Genomic DNA, 27,387 nt, shown 5'->3' on the forward strand with positions numbered 1-27,387 from the left:
TTTGCATTCTGATGCGGGAATGTGCCATGAATGTGGCCAATTGTCGATATGCCCAGAGAAATCTTCCACGTAAGTGAAAAATTTCATTTTTATAAAAATAAGGTGAAATTAATTTTGATTGTTTTTTTTTTTTTAGTTCTAGACAAGGTTCCACTATTGGAGTGCCGAAATATTAACCTCAATGGCCATGGTCTGTGTGATAGTGAAGTGAGGCGTAAACAAAATTAGAATGTTTTAAAAAGGTTTGAGGTTATCAAAAAAATTCAAAATTAAATAAAAGCAGCAACACATAATGTTTTGATTATAACGGAAAAATGTTGCACTAAATAAATATAATAAGCAACGGAATTAAAACAAAAAAAAAAAAAAAAAAAACAAATTAAAAAGTATCAGTCGGGTTTGCCGATAGATGTATACCCTCAACCAATATTCGATTATTTAACTATATTTTGACTTCTGTTATGATTATTCAAATTGTTGACCCTCTTTGGAATAGGTTCCTAAGGAATGGGCCAATATTGTCTATTTCGTACCGGACCTAAATAAATATGGTATAAATAATGAAATGTGCCAAGTTTGGACTATATTGGTAACTTCCTCCACTTTATATGAGATATGTGATAATTTTTAGTATCTGTCCAAAGGAATACTTAAAATATTGGACCGGAGTATTTTATTTTAAATTAATTTATTGAATATGAAATCTTAATTTCCATTAAATTCAATATTTATATAAGGTTTCTGGTTGAGAGAAATATTTAGATATATCAAGTTGTAAAGAATCGCTTACTTGTTTCGCAAGTTATGGTAGGTAAAAATATTAAAAATTGTGACACTTTCTGAGCGAGGTACCAGAAGGGTTGGCCGATAAAAATCATCTTCATACCAGACCTTTGTTTAATAAAAATATTTTCATGTATTTAATTTAAAGACAATCGGACTCTTACATAACATTTTATAATAGCTATAATTATTCAAAATATTGACCCTTTTGTCGGGTAGGTTCATGATTGAAAGGGCCAATATTGTCCATTTTCGTACCGGACCTAGCACTAATGCAAATATTGGTACTTTGAAAGTTGGAGCTAAATCGGATTATCCTTTCTAAAATTCTATGTCGATGAAGCGATGTCCGTCCGTCTGTAGAAATCACTCTAGCTTCCGAACAAAATGAAGTAGATTAATAAAATTGTACTTACACATATAGTATGTCTGCAGGACTTTTGGCATTGAAAATGGGCCATGTAGTTCCACGTTTTGGTATAGCCACCAAATAATGGTACCTCCCTATTTTCGGTATTTTGGTGATTTAAGCGATATTATTCACCGTAAGTGTTAGAAATTTGGTATTTGAAATTTGTAATGGATACTGCAGCCTATGACAGAAAATTGTCCGTCCAGGTCCACGCCTTCGTATAGCCCTCACATAACGGCACCCCTCGATATTCGTTATTTTGATGATTTTAGCGACATTATTCACCGGAGTTGTTTAAAATTTGGTATTTGAAGTTCGTAATGAATACTACAGCCTAAGACAAAAAATTCTCTGTGCAGGTCCACGTCTTCTTATAGACCCCATATAACGGTACCTCCCGATATTCGGTACTTTGATGATTTTAACGGCATTATTCACCGGAATTGTTTCAAATTTGGTATTTGAAGTTCGTAGGAGATACTACAGCCTATGACAGAAAATTGTCTGTGGGAAAGTCCACTTTTTGGTATACCCCCATATAATGGTACCTCCCGATATTCAGTATTTTGATGATTTTAGCTACATTATTCACTGATTTTTTTCAAATTTCGCATTTGAATATTGCAAAGGCTTATGACAAAAGTTGCCTATGCAGTTCCACGTCGTCGTATACATACGGCTACATTGTATATTTTAAAGATTTGAACGAAATATTAAACGGTTTTTTTTGGAAAATTGCCAAATTCGTCCCATATGGTGGAGGGTACTCAAAGTTCGGCCCGGCCAACTTGACAGCGTTTTTACTTGTTTTTTATACCCTCAGTCATTTGGCTACAGAGGGTATATACAATTTGATACAGTCAAAACGTGCCTAGTCGAAATAACGATTTTAGACCCTAGGTCTCTTTGGACCATATCCGTTTCAGAACATTTGGAGCCGATCTAGCGATGTCCATCAGTCCGTCTGGCTGGTGCGTACGATAACTCTCGAAGGGAGTATCCGATTTGGTCCAAACTTGATACATCGTAATATTTTTGTCAAAATTAGATCGAGTTCGGAGATGGGCAATATCGGTCCACTCCTTCTGGTACCTCCCCCACAAAATGTTGAAATTTTCACAAAACAAATATTTTATTGCACAGAAAGAGAAAGGATGATTCGATTTTGCTCCAACTTTGCAAAACCTAATATTTCCATCAGCGCTAGGTCATGTGCGAAAATGGACAATATCGGTCCACCCCATCAAATACCTCCCCCACAAACGGTCAAAATTTTGAATAATTACAACTCTCATAAAATGTGATGTAAGAGTTGGCCCCTTCATTCTAAAGCCACTCTTTACAGGGAAAGAGTTTTAAAATTCATAACAGAATTGAAAATATTTTTAAATAATAGAACATTGGCTGAGGGTATACATCTGTCGGCAAAACCGACCCATACTTTTTTACTTGTTTTTCGACCTTTTGTGGGGGAGGTACCAGAAGGAGTGGACCTATATTGTCCATCTCCGAACTCGATCGGGTAAAAAACCTAAAAGTGAATAGGATTTTGGGTTTTATTATGAAGACACTTTAATTTTCAGGTCCACAAACCATTTGAACTTTTAACCAAAATCGTATAATAATTTATTATACCCTCAGCCATATGGCTACAGAGGGTATATATCATTTGATACGGTCAAAACGTGCCTAGTTTTTGCTCTGTTTTAATAATCACTTTTTCAATTGTTAAGCATGTCGTAATTTCTTTTTCATGTTTGGGACTTGCCACCATTCTATTTTGATGATGACCATATATAAAACATTGCAAAACTCTGGAGAAGAATCGAAAATTTTTCTTTTTTTTCACATATTCTATTTAATGCTTCACATGTGATATCTTCTGTGGTGGACATATTTAGAAAATCCTCCAATTATAATTTCCCAATTTTGTTAGTCCATATTCATATCGTTTTAGCTATGTTTTTCAACGGAAATACATATTATCGGACTTATAGGCAGAAATTGATAATAAAATGAAGCAAATAGCTTACTAGTCCTATTAACTACTGAAAGCCAATACCAAGAGTAGCCATTAAAATAAACTGCCAAAATATGCTTATTATCATAACCGGCATCGTTGTTGACGCCACACTCGCTTTCGAACCGCAAACCAATTTTATGTCATTGCGGGTTTATTTAGGGAAATACAAACATGACAGCAGTTTCTGTTATCAATGAGAAGCAGAGTTTTTTTTTTTTTGGCCTTTTATCTCAATGAATTGGCTAGCTTTAGAAATTAGCAAATTGGTAAGGGAAAATATTCAATATTGAATTATTAAATTTTTAAAGGCAAAACTGGAATAGAGTTTAAATTACTTTGGACTCTTTGAGAAAAATTGCGACTACAATCGAGGATATCTTTAAGGAAATTTGCCTATGAGGAAATAAATATTTTTTTTTCCAATTAATTCGTTAAAAATTTAATTTTTGTGGGTATCCGGGTTTTTTTTTCAGTCGACATATCAAATATGGGAAAACCTTCCCTTTCACTCCCACAAATGTATAACACTTAAAGCAATTGAAACACAATAAACAAAAGAACTCATTTGCACTGTCAATAGTTTTCATTTGTTTAATTTTAATTTGTAATTATATATATGTGTGTGTGTATCTGTACCTTCCCGCTAGTCTGCTACATCAAAGCTGACAAAAGGAAAATGAAATCACCTAAAATACTCTTATTAAAATAAATTGAAAACATTTAAAGGATACTGATGTTGGCTGCTGCTGTCATCTCCACAACACCACACGTGTATGTATCCATATAACAGAGAGTCCATACATGGATGTATACATACCTATACACACGAAGTGAGATCTACACACAGGCATTCAGATGGAAAACATTACAAACATGAAATATAATTTATGTTTAAATACTAAAAACAAACCATCAACCCGACCATTCTCACATGCCTCATGTCAGATACATTTACGAATGGTGTACGCACGCATTCACTCACAGTTTGACTCGCAGATGCCCAGCGAACCAAATTGTCAGAGTTTGTGTGGAGTTGAAATTTCGAAATCATAAATTCCATATTAATCTTAGATTTCTGGCTGAGAGAAATATTTAGATATAGCGAGTTGTAAAGAATCGCCGACTTGTTTTGCAAGTTATGATAGATAAAAGTATGGAAAATTGTGATCTTTTGTGGTTGAGATGGGTTCCTAGATATAAATGATCATCTTCACAACAGATCTTGTGCTAGGAAAAATCTTTGTATGTGTGAATTTTGAAGAGAGTTGGATCCCTATTTTACATTGTTTTAGCGTTTTGTTTTTCAAAATCGTGAATCCAATGCTGTGGAGGTACCAGTAGAAATGGTCCGATCTTTACTATCTTTATAACAGATCTTGTGTTGATGGAAATATTGCGATGTAACAAGTCTGGATTGGAATCGGATGTTAATTCCGCGTTTTATGAGCTTCAAGGATATTCAAAATGTTTACCTTTTGTGGGGAAGGTTCCAGAAGGAGTGGACCGATATATCCCATCTTTACAGCAGATGCCGTGTTAGTAGAAATAATGGGGTATGTGAAATATGCTTATTTGGGACTTTTAAATCGATTTGGTTTTTCAAAACTTTGACCCTCTGTGTGGGGGAGGTACCAGAAGAAATGGTCCGATCTCTACTATCTTTATAACAGATTTTGTGTTGATAGAAATATTGAGACGTAGCAAGTCTGAATGGAATCGGATGTTAATTCCGCCTTTTATGAGCTTCAATGATATTTAAAATTTTGTCCCTTTGTCGGGATGGTTCCAGAAGGAGTGGACCGACATATCTCATCTTTAAAACGGATCTTGTGTTAGTAGAAATAATAGGGTATGTGAAATGTGATTATTTGGGACTTTAAAATCGATTTGGTTATTCAAAACTTTAACCCTTTGTGTGGAAGAAATGGTCCGATCTCTACAATCTTTATAACAGATCTTGTGTTGATAGAAATATTGAGATGTACCAAGTCGGAATGGATATTTAAAGTTTTGGCCCATTATGGGGAGCGTACCCGAAAGATGGACGGATATATTCCATTTTCACACCAGACCTTGTGATAATAAAAGTACTGTGGCCTATATAATTTGGAGACAATCGGACTCTTAAATCACATTTTATAAGAGTTAAAATTATTCAAAATTTTGACCCTTTATGTGGGAAGTACTGGATGGAGTGACCGATATTATATTTTTTTCCCGATGACCTAGCACTCATGCAAATGTTAGGATTTACAAAGTTGGAGCAAAATAATCAAAAATGATTATACTTTCTCTTTCGGTGCAATAAAACATTTTTCTGAAAATTTCGACCCTTTGTGGGAGAGGTACCAGAAGGAGTGGGCCCATCGGCCCGATCTATCTATATTTGATAATAATATTACCATGTGCCAAGTTTGGCCCAAATCGAATACTCCCTTCGAGAGTTATCGTGCGCACCAGCCAAACAGATGGATGGACGGGCGGATGAACATCATTAGCTCGACTCCAAATGTCCTGAAATGGATTTAGTCCAGTGTGAATAATTCTTTTGTATCTGGTACCATCGCTCGTTACCGTGATACTGGTATCGTAGCCCATAGCAACATCAGCGGAAATGGTTCAAAAAGTAAAGAAGCGATTTGATCGAAATCCGCGTAACATTGGCCGAAAAATGGCTCATGAGCTGAACATATTCATTAAAATTCCAAAAGTGCAAGAACTTACACCTCAACAGAAAGAAAATAGACTCACAAGAGCCAAAGCATTGCTTCGCTTGACCGAAGGTGGTGAACTGCCGAATTCAGTTTTCTCCGATAAGAAGACATTCGTTGTCCAGCAGTTTGTAAACAAACAAAATGATCGTGTTTACTTGCTAAAGAGGTCAGCTGAAAATGTGCACTTTCGGTAAGACACCAGAACTCAAGCGCCGGCCATGGTGATGGTGTGGGCCGCCATAACAGCCGATGGTCGCTCTCTGCTCGTATTAATAGACCGTGGCATCAGAATAAATGCCGAATATGATAGCGAAAATATTCTGAAGGGTGTACTAAAGCCTTGGGGACGCAAACATTTTGGCCGCAGACCTTGGACATTCCAACAGGACTCAGCATCATAGCACTCAGCACGCGTCACCCAAGAATGGTAACAAAATGAGGTTTTTCGCTTCATTTCCACCGCACAATGGCCAACAAAATCTACGGATACCAATCCGTTGGACTGTTGTGTCTGGAGTATTTTGGCCATAAATCGTTTGAAAGCCATAAATCTTGCCGAAGGTGACCAGTTCGAAGAAATCTAAACTTATTCTAAAATTTGATGCTTTTTCCGAGATTTTTTCCATTTATTCAATAAAATTAAAAAAAAATGTAGAAATTATGGCGTTTGTGTTGAATTTTTTTTATCTGACCCAGTCTATCCTCTCTAGCCATAATGGTAAGGTTATTAGTGTGGAACCCAGTACTATCTCATTTCTAAAAAAATATATAAAATTTCACAATTCTTCTTCATTCATTACCTTTTTCGTTGCTTTAAAGGGTCTAGGCAAATAATTTACATGAGATATTTCGGATGTGTCTTACATTCGTTGTTTGGTTTGCTGGGTAGTCGTACCAAGTCTGCAGCATTACTAGCTTAGTGTGTGGTTACCCCTTATTGTTCTTGTGCGGTAAAGGATAGACTCAAACGTAATAAGGAAACGTTTGTGAATTAAATACAAATGAAATTCATGTGCGATGCCAGTACAAATAATATAACGAAACAGAGGCAACCATTCACCATGGTTACAACGGCGACTTCATGTAGGGAGATGGAAGTCTTTTAGACAGGGACACGTAGATCCCTTTGTCCAGATCCATATTAAATTTTTAAGAAGAAGAGTAATTTTGAATTTCAATATATTTCACTTTTAACAACTTTCTAGATTTTCGATGTCATACCAGTTCTTGAATCTTATATGGACTTCAATATGCACGTTTAATTCCTTTTGGTACCTTACAAAGATTTTATCAAAAAATAGCTCCATTTGCTATTAGAAATGGTTAAAAATGATGTACTTTTATATATTTTGTGTTTGTGTGGGACTGAAGCGACAGTCTTTTTGAGTGTTGATAGACCCAACCACTTGTTCTATGGCAATGTTTTCGGGGTTTTTACAGAAACTGACGGAATTTGATATTTATACAAGTTCTCTAATATTTTTAAATCCAAAATTTTACAAAAATCTTCCATCTCTCTCCCTGAAAACTACTGTCACCATTTGTCACATGCATTTAAAAGCTTTTGTACCACTGCTCTATATACATATATGGAGAACGTTTATCATGTGGATGACAGCGGTCATGATGTTGGTTGCGACAAAAATTTGTTAATATATTTTTGAAGTGGGAGTGAGTGTCTTTGAATGTATGTGTGTGTGTCTGTATGCATGTGGTTTTTGCGTTAAAACATTGTTAAAATGTGACAAAACTGTATATGTGTTGTAATTCATTTTGTGACTAACATAATTTTCACTACAAAACACAAGTGTGCCACTTTTTATTACAGCCACACTGTCCTACATCGCATATGGCATTTTCGTTTTTTTATTTTTTTTTTCTTTTCACACTCTTGTAATGGAGAAAAAACATTTGTAGTTCAGTTCATTCATACATTTATAAAATATATCATTTACTCTTGGAATACTTTAAATCTGTGAATTTAAATCATTGAATAACGTTAAACATTGGTATTTTAAAGAAATATTATAGTTTATTTGTTAAGGGGGATTTCAAGGACTATAGCCGTCAATTCAAGAACTATAGTCGGGGATTAATACATAAATATTTAGCAAGGACTATAATCAGCTATTAATGAAAACATATTTTTCAATGACTATAATAGGACACTTTTTAGAGAAAATATTTCAAGACCATAACTGCAACATTAATTTAAATATTTTTTAAGGACTAAATGCATGCTAGATTAAAAGTTAACACGAACTATAATCCTGTATTTTTTAGAACATTGTTCAAGCGTTATACTCTGGTAAATTTTTTTAAATATATTAAAGAAAAATTCTTCAGTATTATAATTATGGATTTTTATACCCTCAGCCATATGGCTACGGGGGATATATTTCATTTGATACGGTCAAAACATTTTAGATCCTATGTCTCTTTGAACCAAATCCGTTTCAGGACATTTGGAGTCGATTTTGCGATGTCCGTCCGTTTGTCTGTATGCACGATAACTCCCGAAGGGAATATCCGATTTAGTCCAAACTTGGTACATCGTATTTTTTTTTTTTTTTTTTGTCAAACTTAGATCGAGTTCGGAGATGGGCAATATCAGCCCACTCCTTCTGGTACCTCCCCCACAAAACGTTGAAATTTTAAAACAATATATTTTCTGCACAGAAAGAGAAACGATAATCCAATTTTACTCCAACTTTGCAAATCCAAATATTATCCTCAGTGCTAGGTCAAGTGCGAAGTACCTCACCCACAGAGGGTCCAAATTTTGAATAATAACAACTCCTATAAAATGTGATGTAAGATTCCGATTGTCTTCAAATTTCACACATACCAATTATTAACCCAAGGTCTGGTGTGAAAATGGAATATATCGGTCCACCCCTTCTGGTACCTCCCAAACAAAAGGTCGAAATAAGTTGAATATTCATTATGCTCATTAAACGCGAAATAAACATCCGATTCCATTTAGACTTGGCACAACTGAATATTTCTATCAGCACAGGATCTGTAATAAAGTCAGTAAAGATCGGTCCTCTCCTTCTGGTGCCTCCACCAAACAGGGTCAAAATTTTGAGTATCCATGGAGCTTATAAAACGTGAAATTAACATCCGATTCCATTCAGACTTGGCATATCCCAATATTTCCATCAACACAAGATATCTTATAAAGATGGTAGAGATCAGACCATTTTTTTGGTACCTCGACCCATAGGGTTAAATATTTGGAGAAAGCAAACGCTCAAAGTGAGTAAAATAAGCAGTCATCTGTCTTCAAATTTCACACAAACAAACATTTTTGCTAACACAAGATCTCTTTTGAAAATTATATATAGCTGCGGACTCCTTCTGGTACCTCCCCCACAAATAGTTACAATTGCCAATACTTTTATCTCTCATAAAATACGAATCAAGTCAGCGATTCTTTAGAATTTGCTATATCCAAATATTTCTCCCAACCAGAAACTTGAGATAAATATGGATGTTATGATGAAGTTATGTATATATATATATATATATATATATATATATATATATATATATATATATATATATACTAGCTGAACCCGGTGCGCTTCGCTACCCCTTTTGATTTTATATGCATTCAAAATTTTATTTACGAATATATGTTGGTTAAAAAAAAAAAAACAAATTAAAAAATTAAAAAAAAAAATATGCACTACATTAATGCATAAATAAGCAAAACCATTAGAAAAGCAGTAACATGGCATACATACACGAAGGGTTTGTCCATCGGATTTTTTATTTCATAGCAAATACCAAGCGTGCAGTAAACTGCAATCTTTTGAAGTTGAGTGGCATTTCTATTGCAATTAGTGAATTCGAGATAGCAACATACTTCGCCGTAATAAGCGTATTTCAAATCAATTGTTGTGTTGTTTTTTAGTGTTAGCCTAAGGCGTTGTGGGTCAATGGTTCTTATTAAAATCATATCCCAATCTGATCCGATTTAAATATAATTTAAAAATAAGTAAGCAAAGGCTATAGTCATGCAGGGCCGACCATGTGATACCCTACAACACTACAATATGTTAGAAGCCCCCTCATGCCCAAATCCATTTTGGAAGATTTCGCTTTTGAAATTATGTCACGGAGCACTGTTAAGATATTACCCATAGCATTTTGACCAGGGACATTTTCCCAGTATTGCTGTTAGTTGTTGTGGTCCATTTTACGGCTAAATATAATCCAATGGTCATCCAAAATGCCACATCTTCCCTGTGTTTAATTATCTTCTCAGGCGTGTCGAAAGGCTTCAATTGTGTGATCAGGAATTTTTTTTCTGTTTTTGGTTCATTTGAACCCCTAAATATTTTGCGATCATCTCCAAAAGCAAGAGGCCCCTCTGTGTCTTCAAAGTTAGGCTCATTTAATTGATTTGCTTGTCTACTATATTTGGCTATATTCGTCAACGAAATCAGCATAAAAAAGGCAGAAGTTCGTCTATTGTGTATTTCGGATATCGCCTGTAAGCAATGTTGGTATTTTTACACACAAAGGTAGTGGTCCATTCTACACGCTGTCTTACATTCTAACTTCATGCGGCTGCAAAATCAGGAACATTTTGAGTTGCTGGTCCATTTCAACTTATAAATATATTGCGAACATCTTTGAAAACAATAGGCTTAGCCCATCTGAGCCTAATCCTATCCTTGTGAAAAATTTCGTGAGGATCGAAAGATAATTGCAATCTGTATATAAATAATAACCCCAACCTGTGATGTAAAGTGCAAAAATATTACAAAATATACACTTCAATATTATAAGTCAAATTGAAAAAATCGCATGCGATAAAAAATATGAAAAAATAAAAAAATATCACAAAATACTACAAAATATATATTAACATCATTATTGACATCTTTTTATGCAATTTTTTTAGAGTTTATAATTTTATGCCAAGAGGGCATTCTAAATTGACAAAATTTGTCAAAATCGCTCCAGCCATTCTGGAGATATAGGCATTTTAGCTAACATCCCTTCCTTTGTATATATACAGTGTATATATTTCGCTATATATATATCCGATATTTTTGCTATCGGCATCTACGTAACGGTCAGAATCGATAGAATTGAGAATATTTGTGATTTCGCCGGCATTAATAATATTCGCAGGTTAATGGAAAATTTGACTTTTATTTATCACAAATCCTATAGTCTATTTCAACCACTAAATATTAGCCAATGACCATCAAAATTGGAAGGCTTCTGCCCAGCCCAAAGCTCTAGCTCCATGCAAACTTTCGCGTCGATTGGTTTATAATTGTGACCTGTAGAGCAACTGCAAAATCAGGAAATTTTTCAGTTTTTGGTCCATTTCAACCCCTAAATATTATGCGATCATCTCCAAAAGATATAGGGTTCTATTCTGACCTTAACCCCACATACATTCTAAATTTCGTGAAGATCGGGCCATAATTGCGACCTATAGAGTGATTACAAATTAACATGGACAGACGGACAGACGGACGGACGGACGGACATACATAGCTAGATCGACTCCGCGAGATAGAAAGATCCATATATAATTTCCTATGTGGGAAATCAATATTTCGAGGTGTTACATAATTTTTGGCCCAATCAAAATTATAATACCCCCAACACATAGTGTTGTAGGGTATAAAAATTACTTTTACACCAAACTCCGCCACACTATTCATATTTCATTGAAATTGGTGCGTCAAATATTTGAAATCGGCCGAGAAAATATATATGGGAGCTATATCCAAATCTTAACTAATTTCCAATTAATTTGTCACATTTATTATTGTAACCAAATTCCGCCACACATTCTGAATTTCATTGGTATCGGTCATATATATTTTGTTTGGTGCATAACATTTATGAAATCGGCCGAAATATATATGTTAGTTATATCCAAACCTCAACTGATTTCAATATAATTTGGCAATTTTTTCTGGTGCCAGATTTTGTCTCTCTCGTTTTGGGTGCATCAAATATGTGAAATCGGCTGAGTATATATATGGGAGCCATAATCAAATCTGAGCGTATTTGAATATAATTTGTCAAATTTATTTTTGTACCAAATTTAGCCACTCATGCCGAATTTCATTGGAATCGGAATTACGTATCGTGTTTTGTGCATCAAATATGTGAAATCGGCTGAAAATATATATGAGAGCTATATCCAAATCTGAACCGATTTTAATATAATTTGACTAATTTATTTTCTAATCAAAACCCCGGTACATATTCCAAATTTCTTTGGAATCGAACATACATATCGTGTATGGTGCGTAAAATACATGAAATCGGTCGAAAATATATATGAGAGCTATATCCAAATCTGAACCGATTTTAATATAATTTGACAAATGTATATTTGTTTTAATTTCCGCTGCACATACCAAATTTCATTGAAATTAGAGATACATAGCGTGTTTGGTGCATCAAATACATGAAATCGGTCGAAAATATGTATGTCCAAATCTGAACCGATTTCAATATAATTTGACAAATTTATTTTCGGATTAAATCCCGTCACACATTCCAAATTTCATTGGAATCGAACATTCATATTGTGTTTGAGGCATCAAAAGAACGAAATCGGTCGAAAATATATATGGGAGCTATATCTAAATGTGAACCGATTACAATATAATTTGGCAAACTTATTTTTGTTCCAAATTCCGTTACGTATTCCAAATTTGGAGACTGTATCTTCAACCAATCAATAGATATGTGCATATAAAATCTAAATTTTTGGGAGGTACCTCCGATTTTGATGCTATATCTCCAGTTCCAAGTGGAAATTCAAAAATGTATATAGCCTATGTTACTTTCAGGCGATGTTGCAGTATATATGGAAATTTTCAGGAAAATCTATTCATATATATATATATATATATATATATATATATATATATATATATATATATATATATATATATATATATATATATATATGTATATATATATATATATATATATATATATATATATATATATATATATATATATATATATATATATATATATCGTATTTATTTAAGTCCGATATGAAATGGGTCAATATTGTCCATTCCTTCAAAAACCACTCCAAAGAGGATCAAGAGTTTGGAAAATCATAACAGAAGTCAAAATATATTTAAATAATCGAACATTGTGTGGGGGTATACGTCTGTCGGCAGAACCGACTGATATTTTTTAATTTGTTTAAATTATTTTCAAGATTTTTAACCGTGCGTTTCTTATTATGTCTTTTAAGGGCTATGCTGTATTGTATCAAGCATTATAATCGTGATTTTTTTAGTACTGTTTTAATCGTGCAATCTTTAAGAATATTTAATTATAGAATTTTAGGAATATTTTCATGGTAGAAAATCATGGAATTTTAGGAATATTTTCATGGTGAAAAAACGAAAATTTACAAGAATACTTTCAAGTATAATATTTTATTATGGACTATTAAGGGATCAATGCGAATTTTTAAGAACATGTTTCAAGGAAAAGATTTATTTATTTTTTAAAAAATTGTTTCGATTTATATAGTCCTTCAAAAACAAATTATCGTTAGGACTACCAAGGACTATCATCGTTGATTTTATAAGAATATGTTTCAAGGACTCTCCAGTAGCATAAACATTGATTTTGTTACAATATTTTGGTAAGGGATATTTAAGGACTACGGATTATTATGATCATGTTCCTGACCATAATAATGAACTTTTTTAGGAATATTTTTAATTGACATTAAAGGTAGATTCTTAAAGAGTATTTTTCTACGACTATTTTTGCGTTTTGTTCAAAATTTTTTACTAACAACATAATCGTATTTCTTCAAGGTCTATCCATCGAATTTTTAAGGTATTTCCTCATAGACTATCAGTAAAATTTTTAAAGTATTTCCTTATTTATTTCCTCAAAGACTATCATGGAATCTTTAAAGGCTATTTTTAAGGAGTTTCGATATACTTTGCAAATAATATTTCAAGGACCGTTAAAAGATTTTTAAGAATATTTCCAAGAGCTTAATCGTGGACTTTAATAGTTTCCAAGGACTATACATATGGATTTTTAGATTATTTTTGAAGGATTAAAGTTTATAATTTTTTGCGGCATTTCTTTATTATCGATTCTTTAACGAATAGAATATTGAGAATATTATTTCAGGACTCTAATAGTGTTTTTAATACTATTTTTCAAGGAAAATAATGGTGGATTTTTTTAATATTGTTCAGAGAATATAATAATGGACTTTGTAAAGAAATTCTTGTAAGACAACCCAACCATTATTTGAAGACTATTTCAAGGATTATTGGAGGATTTTTTTTTAGAATTTCCTCTATCAGGTTCAACGATTATTTTCAAGGATTATCTGGAGATTTTTTAATGAATTTTGCAAAGACATTTCTATTGGATTTTTTTTTGGAGGACTGGCAAAGAAAACCTATTTTTGAACAAGTAGAGCATTACTTGTTAATTTTTAAAAGCAGAGCTATACTGAGCCACTTTCTAAAGGTATCAGTGAATTTTTAAGGTCTTGTAGAAAATCGATTTTAAAGAATGCTTTTCAAACGCTGCAGATTTTTTTTCTAATTCAAGGACTTTTAGAATATAAACTTTCCCTTTTTTAATATTTATTCAGGGACCAACAGAGTTATAACTATGGATTTTTAAGGAACCTTTCTTTTTTTGAAGATCTATCATAGCTACAATAATAGACTTTTGAAAAGTATTTTCTTTTAATTATATTTTCAACATGTAGCGGTAAAATCTGAGTTTGTCTAGGACCAGCTTTGAAATAATCAGGGATTTTCAAAGACTATTATAACGACATTTTTTATACCCTCAGCCTTATGGCTGCCACTTGATACGACCGAAATTGGCCTCATAGAAATAATGATTTTGGACTCTTTCTCACTTTGGATAAAATTTTTCTCACGTCATTTGTCCGTTCGTTATCTGCCTGACCATCTGGTGTACACAATAACTCTCAAACAGGGTATTGAAAACTCTGATACATAATAATATCTATACCAAATATAGATTAGATTCGGTGACAGACAATACGAATGGGTCTACTTCTTTCCGCACAAAAGGTTAAAATTTTGCAAAAATCTCATATAAGCGAACGGAATATCGGATTTGATAAAAAATAGGTAGATGCTATTATATATATTAGACTTGGCCTAAGTGACAATATATGACCGCTGAGTCCATCCAATAATTATAACACTGCTAAAATGTGAAAAAATTAACCCATCCCAATATATTTCGGCACTTTTATTTAAACTCTTAAATGAAATATATCGGTCCACATTTTTCTGGGCCATTCCCAAAATTTTTAAAAATTTCGAAAAAAAACAGTAAAAAAGCTGTCAGTTCGGCCGGGACGAACTTTGAATACCCTCCACCATTTGGTACAAATTTGGCAATTTTCAAAAAAATAAAATCCGTTAAAAATTCTATTAAAATCTTAAAAATAACGAATGTAGCAGGATACATATTAGGATATGTACGACAACGTGAACCTGCATTGGCAACTTTTGTCACAAGCTATTACAATATTCAAATGCGAAACTTAAAAAAAATCTGTTTATAATGTAGCTAAAATCATCAAAATTCCGAATATAGGGAGGAACCATGGGAGTTGTAAAACGTGTACTTGCACAGACAATTTTTTGTCGTAGGCTGTAGTGTCTATTACGAACTTCAAATGCGAAATTTGAAACAATTCCGGTGAATGATGTCTCTAAAATCATCAAAATACCGAATATCGGGGGGTACCGTTATATAGGGGCTATACGAAGGAGTGGACCTGCATGGCCCATTTTCTGTTTTATGCTGTAGTATATATTACGAACTTCAAATACCAAATTTAAAACAATTCTGGTAAATAATGTCACAAAAATCATCAGAATACCGAATATCGGGGGGTACTGTTATTTGGGGGCTATACGAAGACGTTGACCTACATGGCCCATTTTCAATACCAAAAGTTCTGCAGACATAATTAATATTTGAGTCTAATTTTATCAACCTACTTCATTTCGTTCGGAAGCTATAGTGATTTCCACATACGGACATTGATAAATCGACATAGAATTTTATGCTGATCAAGAATATATATATACTTTGTGGGGTCTAAAATGTATATTTCGAGGTGTTACAAGCGGAATGACAAACTTAATATACCCTCCATACTATTGTGGAGGGTATAAAAAGAGCGATATATAAAATATTAACTCAATACTTCTCACACCCCCTCCTCCACCTCGAAGAATCATAATATTGAAAGTCTGCCAATCCCATAAATATTGTCCAATGTCATTCAAACTTCGAACATCTTAAAATTTTTACCAACATTAGATCTGGCATGATGATGTGATAAGCCTCTCTTTATCTTATGTTACCTTACCAACAAACGTTAAAATGTTTCCTTCTGGTGCTGTTCTCACAAACAGTCAATATTTCTCAAAATAACTCTCATAAAATGCAAAATAATTCCCAATCCTCATTAAACTACGCACATTGCAAAAACATTAGCAACATAGATCTATATTTACTATTTTCAAAATTTATATTCTCTTCTCTACAATATTGCCAGTCAGTTGACCACCATCTGCTGTCACATTATTATTCCCCATGCACACATACAAAGAAACTCTAGCTACATTTACATACATGACAGTTCAAATATGCTTAGACATATTTGTGCTAATAACATAACTGAAAATGACGATGCCAACATTTGTTTGCCATGTGGCAACATGACAGACTAATTCTGTACAAATACTCGCTTACAAAACATAACCGCTGGCCATAAAGGGCTAACAACAGCCAACATCAGCAGCCATGTGGCCATGGTAAATTATTCCGACTGCAAATTAAATATTAAATTCACACTCGCTCGTCAACACTCTATGATAAAGACAACAGCAGCAGCAACAACAACAAAAACGAATGATGAAGAATCTGTTTTCAACACGTTTTCAATTTGACAATATAACGTAGGTCCTTGGCATCCACATCATCATCATAACACATCCAAGAGTTTTCAAACAAACATCCGAAAATAAAAGAAGTACGAACAACAACATTGGACAGAACAAGTCAACAATCTCTCTCCGAAAAAACAAAAAACATCAGAGCGGCAACCTGGAAACGAGAATCACATAAGAAGAACATCCATGATTACTGAAAACGTGTCAGCCACAACATCTTGGCTGAGTGTGAATGTGTGCTGTGATGTTCCCTATGCCACAATAAACAGGTTGTCGGAGGTATGAGATTGTTTGACTTTACATTCGAGTGTGTTGGTGTACATGGGTGTGTACGAGGATTTGTGTAGCAACACGCAATACATCCGTTTCCGTTTCCAAATTCACTCATGCACACGTGCTCCTGCTTAACGACTAACACCAGCGTATTCGCATTACCATAGCATGCATTCATAAGTAATGCGCATTACTCGTGTAATATTCGGTCTTATAATGGCGCTGTAGCTGTTCTCGTCATCTCCCTCTCTGCTGGAACAATAATTCTGACTAATTCCACAACAGCGCTGTGCTACTACCGTGGTTGCATTATTTCAAAAATGAATGAAATTAATTTTTAAGTTGTCAAAGGAAGTGGGAATGAGGAGGGATATAGAAATATTGTTTTCAAATTATTATTCTTTTATCCGCTAATTCGTCAGTGAAAAGTCCATCCTAATTTTTTCTAAAACTTCGTTTTTGGCCTTTTTAGTACTCAAAATTCATATTTTTTTCTTTTTTACAAAATGTTCTAATCTTATCTCTATACAGCGTAATTTTCAGACTTTCAAAAATTTTTCAAAATTTTTCATTTAGAAATTGGCCGAGGAGGATAGGATAAAACCACTGCAGAAGTGACCCACATCCAATTTTTCTGTTCAAAACTAGTTCAACTTCCCCATACGTGAACAAAAAAAAAACAATAGTGACCTTAATAGCAAATTTCAGAATTTCAGCTTTATCCCAGTAATATATGTAGTAACATATATAACAAGTAGACCCCAACAGTGATCCAAAACAAGTTAAAAGGTATCAGTCGGTTCAGCCGATGCAGATGTATATCCTCAATATTTGATTTTTTAAATATATTTTGATTGTGTCTTGATTATTCAAATTATTGACCCTCTATTGAGTTGGCTCCGAAGTAATGGGTCAATATTGTCCATTTCGTATCGGACCTAAATAAATATGATTATATATTGCCAGAAGGATTGGACCGATATATTACATCTACATACCAGACCTTAGGTTAGTTAAAATATTTTTTCGGCCTGACAAATATTAGGATTTGCAAATTTGGAACAAAATCGGATTATCTTTCTACTTCTTTGGAGTAGTTTTTTTTTAAATTTCGAACTTGTGTGGGAGAGAAGGGGTGGACCGATATTACCCATCGCCGAACTCGACCTAAGTTTGATAATAATATTACAATGAACCAAGTTTGGACCAAATCGGATACTCCCTTCGATAGTTATCATACCTACCAGTTAGTCAAACAGACAAACGGACGGATGGACGGACATCGCTAGACCGACTCCAAATGTCCTAAAACGGATTTGGTCCAAAGAGAGTTAGGGTCTAAAACCATTGTTTCGATGAGACATGAGGCTCTAGCCATATGGCTGAGGGTATAACTAGTGCCATTTAGTACTTTTCGAAAAATTATAGTAAGCAGTTCCTAAACTACCCCCACATATCAACATCAGATACTAGAGACCACAATGTCAAATTTCAGGATTCCAGAAATCGCTAGATCGATTCTAAATGCCCTAAAACGGATTTGGTCCAAAGAGACTTAGGGTCTAAAACCGTTATTTGGATGAGGCACGTTTTGGTTGTATCAAATGATATATACCCTCTCTAGGTTGAGGGTATAATTAGTAACTTTTAGTACTTTTCGTACAATTACAGGATTTCAGATCTATTCCTTCATCCAATATCAAATTTAATACTATTTAGTACTTTTCTTAAAATTATAGTAGACCACCATCAACCAGACACCAATATAGACCTTAATATCACATTTCGAGATTCCAACCATATCCCTTCACAAAATAACAAATTTAGTACCATTTAGTATCTCTCGTACAAATTTAGAACAAATTTCCAAATCTCAAACACAAACCAGTAAAGAAAGTCTTAAAGTCGGGCGGGGCCGACTTTATGATACCCTACACCACATTGCTAATTTAGTAGAGCTCCGCATAACAATTAAAAGTTTTTATGAGAGAATGCAATCATACACTATATGATTATAATTATAATTTAAAATTCAAAGGACTAAATATGCCGAAGCATTTGGTGCACAATTAATATGAAATCGGATAAAGATATATATGGGAGCTATATCCAAATCTGAACCGATCTCGATAAAATTTGGCAAAGATATTTCTGAGCTGTATTTGATATATTTCCCTGAATACCGTTGTTACGGAGTGCATATTACGGTTGTGGGTAAAAAATATAACAAATCGGATGAATAATATATATGGAAGCTATAGCTATATCTGAACCGATCTTCACCAAATTTGACATACTAGCTTCTAGACTCAATTCGGTCGTAAGTGCCAAATTCCATCCCATTTGGACAAATATTATATTGGTGCACAATAAAAGGTAAATCGGACGAAGTTATATATGGGAGCTATATCCAAATCTGAACCGATCTCGATAAAATTTAGCAAATGTATTTCTGAGCTGTATTTGATATATTTCCCCAAATATTGTTGTTGCATAGTGCATATTACTGCGGCGGTGGACAAAAATAACAAATCGGATGAACAATATATATGGGAGCTATAGATATATCTGAACCGATTTCGATCAAATTTCGCATACATATTTTCAGGCCTAATTTGGGTGTATATGCAAAATTTCATACAATTCGGGCGGATATTACACGTTTGGTGCACAATAAAAGGCAAATCGGACGAAGATATATATGGGAGCTATATCTAAATTTTGACCGATTATCTCCAATTTCAATAGGGTTCGTGCTTGGGCCAAACAAAAGATCTTTGCAAAATTTCATCTGGATCGGACAATAAATGCGACCTGTACTTTGTTTACAAAAATACATGGACAGACGGACGGACGGACATGCATAAATCGACTCAGAATGTAATTCTATGCAGATCATCAAAAGGAACTATGGGTCTATCTCGTTTCCTTCTGCCTGTTACAAACAAATGCACAAAGACATAATACCCTGACCACCTTGTGGTGTAGGGCATAAAAAAAATTCAATATTTCGAAAACTTCCTCCATATCCCAATCCCACACTACGCCAGTAATGTTAATTTCAAATTACGTGATTCCAGTACTATACCTTCCTCCAAATTCATAATGTACTAAATTTAGTACCGTTTAGTACATTTTGTATACATGAGTACACATTTTCAAAACTACCTCCTTGCATCGATTCTACTCCTCAACTTCGATTCCCATTCCAAATTTCCAGATTTTAGCTCAAACCGTTCGCATAATACGAAATGGTACCAAATGCTGTACATTTTTGTACTTTTCGTACATCTGTAGTGCAAGTTTCCAAAAACACTTTCATCATCATCTATCATCCTTCAACGACCCTCATTCCAAATTTAAAAGGAATAGTTGTACTGCTTCCCCAAAGGCACCATATTTAGTATATTTTTATACTTTTTGTACCGTTTTAGTACGAATTTCCAAAAACCCAGCCTTGTCTCACCCCTTAAGACCAAGAGTGACCCTCACCAAAAATTTCAAGATTCTTACTTCAGCTTTTCATTTTTATTCTCTCACTAGCAAGTGCCCGCTACTTCGAAAGCGAAAAGTCCTCGTTAAAATTTACATCCGTTCCAAGAGTTCATGCTAGGCCTTTTTTGTACTCAGAATGCATATTTTTCTTTTTGACAAAATGTTTTAATCATAACTTCATACAGTGCAATTTTCAAAATATCAAATTTCGAGATTCCAGCTCTATATATTCACTCAAGACGCCCCATCAGCGATCCTAATTCCAAATTTAAGAGTTTTAGATCTACAGCTTCCTCAAAGTGTACCATATTTTTTACCTTTTTATACTTTTTGTACCGTTCTAGTATGAATTTCCGGAACCCAGACTTATCTCACTTCTTCGAAACCAAGAGTAAACCAAAATTTCAAGTTTAAGCTACAGCCATTTCGTCTAATTGTTGATGAATGGTTAAGTCAGTCAGTCAATTACTTAAACCTTTATTCATATAGATATATAAGGTTTTTGTAAAGGTACAAACTTATTTAATACAAAAGCATTTTTTATATCAAATATTCTCATTTATTACAAAACAAAAAACTGGAAACAATTAGCGTTTCAAAGTGTTCTTAGTAGGAACAAAACTCCACCCATTTCACTGTCCACATTTCAACAAATATTATTCACCCAACTGTCTTATATAATTACGCAACTGTTAAATGGACTTTCGTACGTTATTTTATTCACACAACATTCCCACAAACACATATATACATCTATAAACATGTTCATGTCCATTTCAAACATATGCCTGCCTTACACACATGTACCCACACCTTTATGTTCGAACATGTGTTCATCACTGCCAAATGCATTGCACATAACCATTATGTTACAATTCGAGCGTTCGGCTTAAAATATGTAGGTACATACCTGTGTTAATTTACCATTAACGATGCTCAACGATTCCAACGATGCACGTACATTCTTGAGACTATTATCTTTCAACGTTTCCAAATGCGAATGTGAAAACTGTAAATGTCTTATATTGACACCTGGCTGGAAGACATCCTGCGATAGAGACGTGACCGAACGATCAAAATCATAAATTGACAACGAATGGATGGGCGATGATATTCGTTCCAGTGTGGAACGCAACGATATCGCCGTTGTACCGGGACACTCGAGAAAGAGGCCTGTGAAATAAAAATGAATAATATATTAAAGATACATCTGTTTTAAGTTGCGGTTTAAATTTGGAGTTTGATTAAGGGATTCATATTGCATTACACTATGAGTCTTATTGACCTTTTTATTTGTCTAATAGTATTCTGGTAAAGACTTTTTTAATTTAAAAGGGAATACGTACGAATGATCAAGTGTAATAGCTAATCTTGCTATACAACATTTATTCAAAGTTTCGACTTTGTGAAGGACCACAAAAATCTTTTGACTTCTGTTATGATAATTCAAATGTTTAACCCCTTATGCACTTGGTTCTGAAGGAATTGGCCAATATTGGCCATTTCGTATCGGACCGAACTAAATATGATAAAATCGGATGTCAATTTCGCTTTTTTTAGTTTCATGGATATTCAAAATGTTAACCCTTTATGGGGGAGGTACCAGAAGTAGTGGACCTATATATCCCATCTTCACAAAGGATTTTTGTTAGTGGAAATAATGGGATGTGTGAAATATTAAGACAACCTGATGCTTATTTCGGATTTTATAAACGTTTTGGTTATTCAAAACTTTGACCATTTGTGGGGGAGGTAGCAGGAGGAATGGTCAGATCTGTACCGCTTTTTTTGTAATAGATCCTGTGTTGATAGAAATATTTAGATGTGCCAAGTATAAATGGAATAAATGGTATAAATGGGGTCATACCAAGACCCAACTTTTCAAAAATATGTAAATGTCCACACCATCAAAAGTTTAACTTTTTTAGGATTGGAATATTCTTATAATGTCTATTTGGAAAAAATCATGGATTTTTTAACGAATATTTTGAGGAACGAAATTTTTATTTTATTTAACTGCCGAATTTGGTTTTCTCCGATGAGATGAGAAAACATTCGTTGTCCAGCAGCGTTGTACCTCCTCCACAAAAGGTCGAAATTTAAAAAATACATATTTTTTGCACAAAAAAAGAAAGGACAATCCGATTTTGCTCTGACTTTGCAAACCCTAAAATGATCGTGTTTACATGCCAAAGAGGTCAGCTGAAAAATGTCCACCTTCGGTTGACCACCAGAACTCAAGCGACGGCCATTCTGGAGGATGTATTAAAGCCTTGGGCACGCAAACATTTTGGCCACAGACCTTGGACATTCCAACAGGACACAGCACCATCGGACTCAGCACGCGCCACCCAATAATGGTTACAATATGGGGTTCCTCGCTTCATTTCCTGCGCATAATGGCCATAAAAGGCAAGGTTGCCACTAAAAAATACCAAAGTGTCGATCACCTCAAGCAAGCACTTCGCCGGGAATGGGCCAAAATACCACAGAGAAACGTTCGGACAGCATGTGGCGGTTTCATTGGCCGTTTGAAGGCCATAATTTGTGCCAAAGGTGACTAATTCGAACAAATTTAAGCTTATTCTAAAATTTTATGCTATTACCGGCGATTTTTCCTTACAGTCAATAAAATTTTAAAGAAATGTAAAAATTATGGCGTTTGCAGTTTTTTTTTTATCTCACCCTGTATAGGTCAACGAATTGGGGTAAATGCCATATAACAGTAGCTCCCAATATTAGGAATTGTAATGTATTTTTTACCAATTTGTTTAAAAATTGGTATTTATAGTTATGTGTTACAGCTTCGGTGACACGTGGTAGGTCCACGTTTTCGTATAGCCCCAATATACGTGTACCTCCCGATATTCAGTATTTTGATGATTTCTGTCACATTTTTCCGCGGGTTAGTCTAAAATAAGGGTATTTGTTGAATGCCATGGGTTTTAGATCCGGTAGCGGAACGTTGTATATGTAGGGTACCTCTTGATATTCGGTATTTTGATGGTTTTAATCACATTTTCCTCGGATTTGTCTAAAAATTGGTATTTGTAATTCGTTGTGGGTTCTAACTCCGGTAGCGGAACATTGTATATATAGGTCAACATTTTCATAAATCCCCTATATTAGAGTACCACATTCGGTATTTTGATGATTTTTTATTTATTTGTCAAGAAATTGCTATTTGTAGTTCGTAATGGGTTATATGTTACAACCTACAACCTGTGTCAAAAACTGCCCATATTGGTCAACGATTTTTATACAACGATTCGGTACTTGATATTTGATATATAGACCTATATCGGTATTTTTATACCCTCCACCATAGAATGGAGGGTATATTAAGTTTGTCATTCCATTTGTAGCACCTCGAAATATAGATTTTAGACCGCATAAAGTGTATATATTCTTGATCCGCATAAAATTCGATGTCGATTTAGCAATGTCCGTTTGTCTGTGGAAATCACTCTAGCTTCCCAACGAAATGAAGGACATTGATGAATTGGTATTGAAAATAGGCCATGTAGGTCCACGTTTTGGTTTCGCCCCATATATTGGTAATGGTTTCGTTATTTTGATGATTTAAGCGAGATTATTCACCGGAATTGTTTTACATTTTGTATTTGAAGTTCGTAATGGCTACTACAGCCTATGACAGAAAATTGTCTGTAAAGATCCACGTTTTGGTATAGTCCCCATATAATAGTGATGATTTTAGCTACATTATTCACCGATTTTTTTTAAGTTTCACATTTGAATATTTTAATGGATTATGACAAAAGTTGCATATGCAGGTCCACGTCGTATAATATACCCTAATATAACGGCTACATTCGGTATTTTCAAGATTTTAACAGATTTTATTTTTTATACCCTCCACCATACTATGGAGGGTATATTAACTTTATCAATCCGTTTGAAACTCCTCCAAATACTTATGCCAGACCGTGTAAATACTTATGCCGCGTAAAATTCAAAGTCGATTTAGCGATGTCCGTCTGTCTGTTGTAATCACGCTATCTTTTGAACGAATTGAGATAAAAGGCTAAAATTTTGCACACCTATAACGGTACCTCCCTATATTCGTTATTTTGATGATTTTAGCGACATTATTCATCATTATGGTGGCTCTTTCCAAAACCTAGGTATTCCCTGCCTTACCCCCTGGTAAACATTACCATCGTTCTCCACTAATAAACTAACGTTGTTTTTATAAAAACAACAAAAAAAGGGATAAAGCCTGACCATTTTGCAACAACAAAATACTACGGTATCCCGAACAAACAAGCCACACTATTCATCAGAATTGTTTCAAATTTGAAGTTCGTAATGGATACTACAGCCTACGACAGAAAATTGTCTGTGCAGGTTCAAGTCTTCCTATAACGGTACCTCCCAATATGCGGTATTTGGATGATTTTAGCGTCATTATTCACGGGAGAAGTTTACAAATTACTTATTTAGAGTTCGTAATGGGAACTACAGTCTGTAACAGAAAATTGTCTATGCAGGTCCCGGTCGTCGTATTGGCCCCATATATCAGTACCTCCTTATAATCGGTATTTTGATTTTAGGTACAATATTCACAGAAATTGTTTGAGATGTCGTATTTGAAGTTCGTAATGGATGCTAAAGCCAGTGACAGAAAATTGTCTATGCAAGTCCAGGTCTTCGTATTGCTCCGATACATCCCTATATACGATATTTTGATGATTTTAGCTACATTATTCACAATTTATTTCAAGTTTTCGAATTTGAATATGGTAATGGCTTATAACAAACAATGCCTATGTAGGTCCACGTCGTATAGACCCCAATATAAAGGCTATATTCGGTATTTTTAAGACTTTAACAGAATTTTTAACGGATTTTATTTTTTGAAAATTGTCAAATTCGTTCCAAATGGTGGACTGTATTCAAAGTTCGGCCCGGCCGAACTTACTGCTTTTTAACTTATTTTAATTGCCAAATTCGTTCCAAATAGTGGAGGGTATTCAAAGATCGGCCCGACCGACTTACACCTTTTCTACTTGTTACTTGTTTAATTTAAATTCCACAAATTTGAACTTCCAAAAAATACTCACCATCTTCAAATTTATAACAAGGACATGCTGAACTCTCATCAAAGCTGGGGCATTCGATGTTATTGGCTAGACCGACATCCAAATTTTGATTGTTGATATTCATAAAACCAGATGGTCCGGTCGAAGAAGATGTGAATGAGCTCGAGCTGGTACTGCTGCCACCTCCGCCACTACTGCTACTACTGCCACTCTCCAGAGAGCGAATGAAACGTGAAGTAAAGATGTTATTGGTATCAACAGCTAGCCTGGAATTGATTTTGTTGTTGTTGTTGTTGTTGCCATTTGCCAAGGATAACGTGTTGCTGGGCCCCAGTGATGTTGGTGTGGAAACTACGTGGGATGGTGTTGCGGATACCATGTCATCATGCTCATCAATGAATGCCAGTGATGACGAAAAATCCTGCGAATATTTGTTACTCCTGACGATATCGATGTTGTTGTTGCTGCTGTTGTTGTTGTTGTTAACTATGAACGTTGATGCCCAGGATGAGTTTTTCCCTGCCGTTGTGGCTATTTCCAAATTCCTTTCGTTTAAGTTCACATGTTGTTCGATTGCTGTTGGTGTTGTTGTTGGGGTTTTTGCATACGATGTCGGCACTGTTAATGTTGTAAAGATTGCTACGAAATATGTCAGCAATTGTAAGAATTTTCGTGTTTTATTTAACAGTGGATGTTGTTGCCGCTGGGAATGCCGCTGCTGCAGCTTTTCTTTCGTTTTCTGCCGCTGATGACAATGTTTTCCATGTTGCTGTACAAGATCTGTGCTATTATTTGGATGTTGTAATGAAATTCCGGCACAATGGTTTGAATGTGAGTGACAACTACGTTGAGAGAGACTGAAGCGTTGGACTGACCCGTCCTGGTTGGTTGGGAGTTGGTATTGCCGGACCTTCTCCTGCCTTCTCCGCATTGTGATTTTGATATTTGTGTTGATGATGCTGTTGAGCCAACACGAAATGTAAGAAGCTCTATGGATGATGCTGCAGCTGCAGCCTGACGAGCTGTGGCCTGCAATGGGTTTTCTTAGAGTCCTTAATAAGCACGTTGGTGTTAATGATGTTTTAGCTCTTGACTCGTTTTTGTTTCGACCAGAAGAGCTATTCGTTGTAGCTGAAGCTGTTGCCTTTGCCGATGACAATGATGACGCTGCTGACGACGATGAGTTAAATGGGTATGACAATATCCCAGATATTGCTGACGATGAATTATGTTCGGTTTTAAATATTGCAGAATCCATGCGAATCATTTCGGAGCAGGACATTGTGGTGCATGTTACAGATGAAGCGGTTGGTGGCACTACTGATAAAATTGCGGATGATGGTATAATTTTTAGATTTCGTTGCTTTTGTTGTGTTCCCAGCTTTAGTATTTCTATGGAATCCTGCTTAGCTTTGTGTTGTTTGGTTGCCATGGATATTCTTGGTTCGCCGTTACGGTGCTTCGCTTTAAGATCTTGCATGACTTTGCCTCCAGTTATGCCAAGTTCAAATTCTCAAGAAACAATGTCTTTGTCAGCAACATTTTTATTCTACGATGCTCATGCAATGCCGTCTGTCTGTCTGAATGTGTGGGGGGCTGGAGGAGCCTAACTTGGTTGACA

General features: G+C 34.7%; 1 protein-coding gene across 1 annotated transcript in view; it reads right to left on the minus strand.

Moving 5' to 3' along the window:
- The window catches only part of LOC101897331 (chaoptin), a 62,042-nt gene extending 35,815 nt beyond the window's left edge, over positions 1–26,227 (minus strand). Inside the window, exons 1-2 of the mRNA XM_059122030.1 lie at positions 25,788–26,227; positions 21,614–21,876 (exon numbers count right to left, since the gene is read on the minus strand). Of these exons, the coding sequence (XP_058978013.1) occupies positions 21,614–21,876; positions 25,788–26,145 (621 nt within the window). The 5' untranslated portion in view covers positions 26,146–26,227. The remainder of the gene's footprint in view (positions 1–21,613; positions 21,877–25,787) is intronic.
- Between the last annotated feature and the right edge of the window lie 1,160 nt (positions 26,228–27,387).

The sequence above is a fragment of the Musca domestica genome, unplaced genomic scaffold (genome assembly GCF_030504385.1).
Source record: "Musca domestica strain aabys unplaced genomic scaffold, Musca_domestica.polishedcontigs.V.1.1 2, whole genome shotgun sequence".
Classification (NCBI taxonomy): domain Eukaryota; kingdom Metazoa; phylum Arthropoda; class Insecta; order Diptera; family Muscidae; genus Musca; species Musca domestica.